Genomic DNA, 231 nt, shown 5'->3' with positions numbered 1-231 from the left:
CACCGTATTGCTGAACCTGGTAACGATAATGGTGAAGCAGGTTCCAATGGTTCTCCTGGTAAACAAGTGAATCCAGATCATCACAGTGGAAGTGGTCCTGTTGGTGGGCCTTCTACTACTACTACTACACCTGTTAAGGCAAATGAAGGTGGGCCTGATAGAGAATCTGCTGCTCTTGGTGGTGATGCTGCTGTGGAAAGTGCAAACGGTAAAGAAGGTGAAGATGCACCT

The 231-nt window shown here is 47.6% G+C and overlaps 1 protein-coding gene across 1 annotated transcript in view; it reads left to right on the top strand.

The window, feature by feature from the left end:
• Positions 1-142: 142 nt before the first annotated feature.
• TM35_001031020 (uncharacterized protein) overlaps positions 143-231 on the top strand; it is a gene marked incomplete at both ends in the record, with an annotated part of 702 nt that continues 613 nt past the window's right edge. Inside the window, one exon of the mRNA XM_029031630.1 lies at positions 143-231. This exon is cut by the window's right edge and continues 613 nt beyond it. Within this exon, the coding sequence (XP_028877071.1) occupies positions 143-231 (89 nt within the window).

Source organism: Trypanosoma theileri (genome assembly GCF_002087225.1).
Source record: "Trypanosoma theileri isolate Edinburgh chromosome Unknown TM35_Tth_103_V1, whole genome shotgun sequence".
Classification (NCBI taxonomy): domain Eukaryota; phylum Euglenozoa; class Kinetoplastea; order Trypanosomatida; family Trypanosomatidae; genus Trypanosoma; species Trypanosoma theileri.
The sequence above is the reverse complement of the archived record's forward strand: the minus strand, read 5'-3'. Positions and strand labels throughout refer to the sequence as shown.